This window comes from Trichechus manatus, unplaced genomic scaffold (assembly GCF_000243295.1).
Source record: "Trichechus manatus latirostris isolate Lorelei unplaced genomic scaffold, TriManLat1.0 scaffold00024, whole genome shotgun sequence".
Lineage (NCBI taxonomy): Eukaryota > Metazoa > Chordata > Mammalia > Sirenia > Trichechidae > Trichechus > Trichechus manatus.
In genome coordinates this window covers 9,902,230-9,905,821 of record NW_004443960.1, presented here as the reverse complement: position 1 = coordinate 9,905,821, position 3,592 = coordinate 9,902,230, and the positions used below count along the sequence as shown (strand labels likewise).

Here is a 3,592-nt window from a genome sequence, read left to right as displayed (position 1 = left end):
AACCACAAACGCCCACTCCAATTTTACCTTTCTTATATGGGTCCCTTTGGGGATGATATAATTAATATAAAAAAGCATAAACTAACGTCCTCCTCTGGTGTAAGGAAATTCACACATGCTTGCACACACGCTGTTAACCTCGTCAGATTTCCCGCATCTCTTCTTCTGAACTGGGTTTACTCTCTCGACCTGGTCTTGTAATACATCCCAATTTAACAGAATAGAAATATCTTATTTTGACTTAGCTACAGCTGGGTGTATGATCAGATGCTTACAGCTTCCAAGAAAAATCCATCTCACCCCTTTCCTGACCACAATTCCCAACCAAGCCTGCTGGGCTTGCAGTGACCCAAGCCTCGAAGGTGGAAAGGGCCAGAGGAGGCACTGTGCGCCATCACTCACAGATCATTAAGTGTCACTGTCGACAGGGAAGCGGCTCTGCCAGGTGCCTGGACTGCGCTAATTGCAGTGTGTCTGGCTTTAAGGAGCTGAGGCTTCTGATTCATCGCCCATGGAGCAGGAGATTTGATTCCTCCTTTTCTGTTCTGATCACTGCTTGTCTACAACCCAATGTCACAGCCCAGCACTTCTGTGACCATCAACACCATTTCTGGGAGGAAGGGCCATATGATGGAAAGGTATTAATCTTGGGACCGCACGGACCCAAGTTCTAATCCTGTCTCTGCAATTTGGAGTTGAGAGGCTTTGAGTAAGCTCCTTCTTTTTGTTTTTTTGTTTTTTTTAGTGACTAAAAACAACACGCATTTATTTTCTTACAGTTCTACAGTCCAACCCATTGCCGCCGAGTTGATTCTGACTCAGAGACCCTACAGGGCAGAGTAGAACTGCTCCACAGGGTTTCCAAGGAGCACCTGGTGGATTTGAATGCCGACCTTTTGGTTAGCAGTCAAGCTCTTAACCAGAGCTCCAGTTCTAGAGTCCAGAAGTTTGAAATCAGTTTCACTGGGCTAAAGTCAAGGTGTTGGCACGATTATGCTCCCTGAGATGCTCTAGAGGAGCATCCATTTTCTTGCCTCCGCTGCCTTCTGGAGTTGCATTCCTTGGCTCAAGGCCCCTTCCTCCATCTTCAAAGCCAGTAACATAGCATCTTCTTTCTCTGACTCTGCTTCCATGTATTTCCATCACATGGCCTTTTCTTCTGTGACCAAATCTCCCTCTGCTTTCTTTTCATAAGGACATTTGTAATAACATTTTGGGTCCATCTGTACAGTCCATGATAATCTCCACATCCCAAAATCTTTGACTTAATCACATCTGCAAAGTCCCTTTTTGCCATATAAGGTAACATTCATAGGTTCCAGGGATTAGAACCTGGGTATCTTTGGGGGCCATTATTCAGCCTACCATACCAATCCTTCGGACTCTTCTAAGAGTGGTAGGGCATGAGTCATGCTGTATCTACAGGGAACTCCTATTTTTTGCTCCTTAACCTCTTTAAGTATTATGTCCCAATCTGTGCGGTGGGGCTCACACTTAACTCTGGGAGTAGTCCATTAATTCTCTCATTCAAACGATATTTATTGAGCACCTACTATGGCCACACACTAGGCTAGGCATTGGAGACACAAGCATGCACTAGAGGTATCCTGTGCCTGGCAAAATGGAGCTCAAGGCCATGAGCAGGTATACCAGCCCAGTGAACCCAGCTGTCTTCCCCCATCTGACCATGGTGCTGTTGGCTACTGGCATGTTGTTCACTGCCTGGTTCTTTGTTTACAAGGTAATCTCCACCAGGTACACACAGGATATCTACAAAGAGCTCCTCATCTCCTTGGTAGCCTCACTCTTCATGGACTTTGGGGTCCTCTTCCTGCTGTTCTGGGTCAGCATCTACATATGACTCCCAAGGATACCAACCAGGTGGCTTCACTGAATCCCTGCTTTTGTAAATTAGTTTTTTTTTCTCACTATTGCTGGAAGTGTCTTGCCTTCTGCTCACAATAAAGGAAGGTGTGTGACCAATAATAATAAGAAGAATGTACTAGAGAGAAAAGTCTCAGGTACTCATGGAGCTTACATTAGAGTGGAGAGACAGACAAGAAAACAAGATAAAGTTATAAATTAAGACATGATCTGCGAGGGGAATAGCGTGATGTGAAGAAAGGAACTGGGGTTGGGGTGAGAAGGACTCACTGGTGAGGTGACAGTTAAGCTCAACTCTGCATAAGAAGAGCTGAGGGCAGAAAAAACCAGGCAGCAGAACCAGTTAGTGTAAAAGGTGGAAGGATTACATGAGAAAATGCATATAAAGGACTTGGCACCACATGGGTGACGCTAAGGACTTCCATAGATGGTGAGAACCCGTTTACCAAAGCAAGTCCGTATAAATTGTATCATTTAACTTGATTCTCATGACAACTCTGTCAAGTAGAGGGCAGATGGTGGTATGTCTATTTCATTGGTGGGAAAGTGATGAGAAGAGCAATTAAGTACTGCAGGGAGGCAAAGACATTTCTTTTGGTCTCTCTTCTCCCAAGAAGCTGCCTCCTTTGATTGATAGTAGACACTCTAATGATGGCAGTGGATGAGTCTGCTATTGCTGCATAACAGAGGCATACTGCAAGAAGTGTTTATTGCTCACATGTCTAGGATCATCTGGAGGTTGGCTGGGCAGCTCGGATGATCTTAGTTGGATATGGTCCCAAGTCCGGGTGATGGCTGATAAAGGCTAGCCCAGGCTGAGATGACCCCCGCTCCACGTGTCTCTCATCCTCCAGCAGACTGGCTCAGGTACGTTCTCACAGTGACAGCAGAGATACAGGAGAGCAAGTGGAAACATACAACGCCTCTTAAAGGTCTAGGCTTGGAATGGAGACATCATCACTTCTGCTGCCTTGTATTGGCCAAAGCAGGCCACAAGACGTTACCCAGATTCAAGAGAAGAGGAAATAGACAAATATGGGGGGTAAGGACAACGAGTTGAGGCCATTAATGCAATCTACTATAGCAGGCTTCCATTCAGAGTCACAAAATAGAGAGGGGTTTGTGTGTATGAAGTAACTGAACCATTTAGGGCATAGATGGGATGGATACTTGTGAAAGTGCAGTTTCCAGACCTATTAAATCTCGAGGGCATGACCCAGAATCTGAACTTTATAAGCATTTCAGGTGATTCTGATGATCGATCATGAAAGTTTGCAAGCTATCTTTTAAATGGATCAGACCTCTGTACAGCAGTCAGACTGGTTATTTTTACTTCGCATTTGGGGATAAACACTGCAACAGGAAGTACTTTATCTGTAGACAGAGAATGTGAATCTCTATTCCTTCTTCCAAAAAATGTATCTCCAGAAATTACCCTGCTTCCAATACATTTGCTTTATGGACAATGGAAGTCCAAGTGTCCAGAGAGTGAAACAACAGGTAAAAATACCACCCTCTAGTGGTATGGTGAAGAAGCCTTGGTGATGCAGTGGTTAAGGGCTCAGCTGCTAACCAAAAGGCAGCTGGTTCAAAGCCACCAGCTGCTCCACGGGCAAAAGATGTGGCAGTCTGCTTCTGTAATGATTTACAGCCTTGGAAACCCTATGGGACAGTTCTACTCTGTCCTATAGGGTCGCTATGAGTCGGA

The 3,592-nt window shown here is 45.1% G+C and overlaps 1 protein-coding gene across 1 annotated transcript; it reads left to right on the top strand.

Annotated features, from left to right (window-relative positions):
* The first annotated feature begins 1,517 nt into the window (after positions 1-1,517).
* LOC101354321 (transmembrane protein 258) lies at positions 1,518-1,975 on the top strand. The gene has a single exon (XM_004373248.3). It carries the CDS (start codon positions 1,622-1,624, stop codon positions 1,859-1,861), a length of 240 nt encoding a protein of 79 aa, XP_004373305.1. The 5' UTR covers positions 1,518-1,621; the 3' UTR covers positions 1,862-1,975.
* The last annotated feature ends 1,617 nt before the right edge of the window (positions 1,976-3,592 follow it).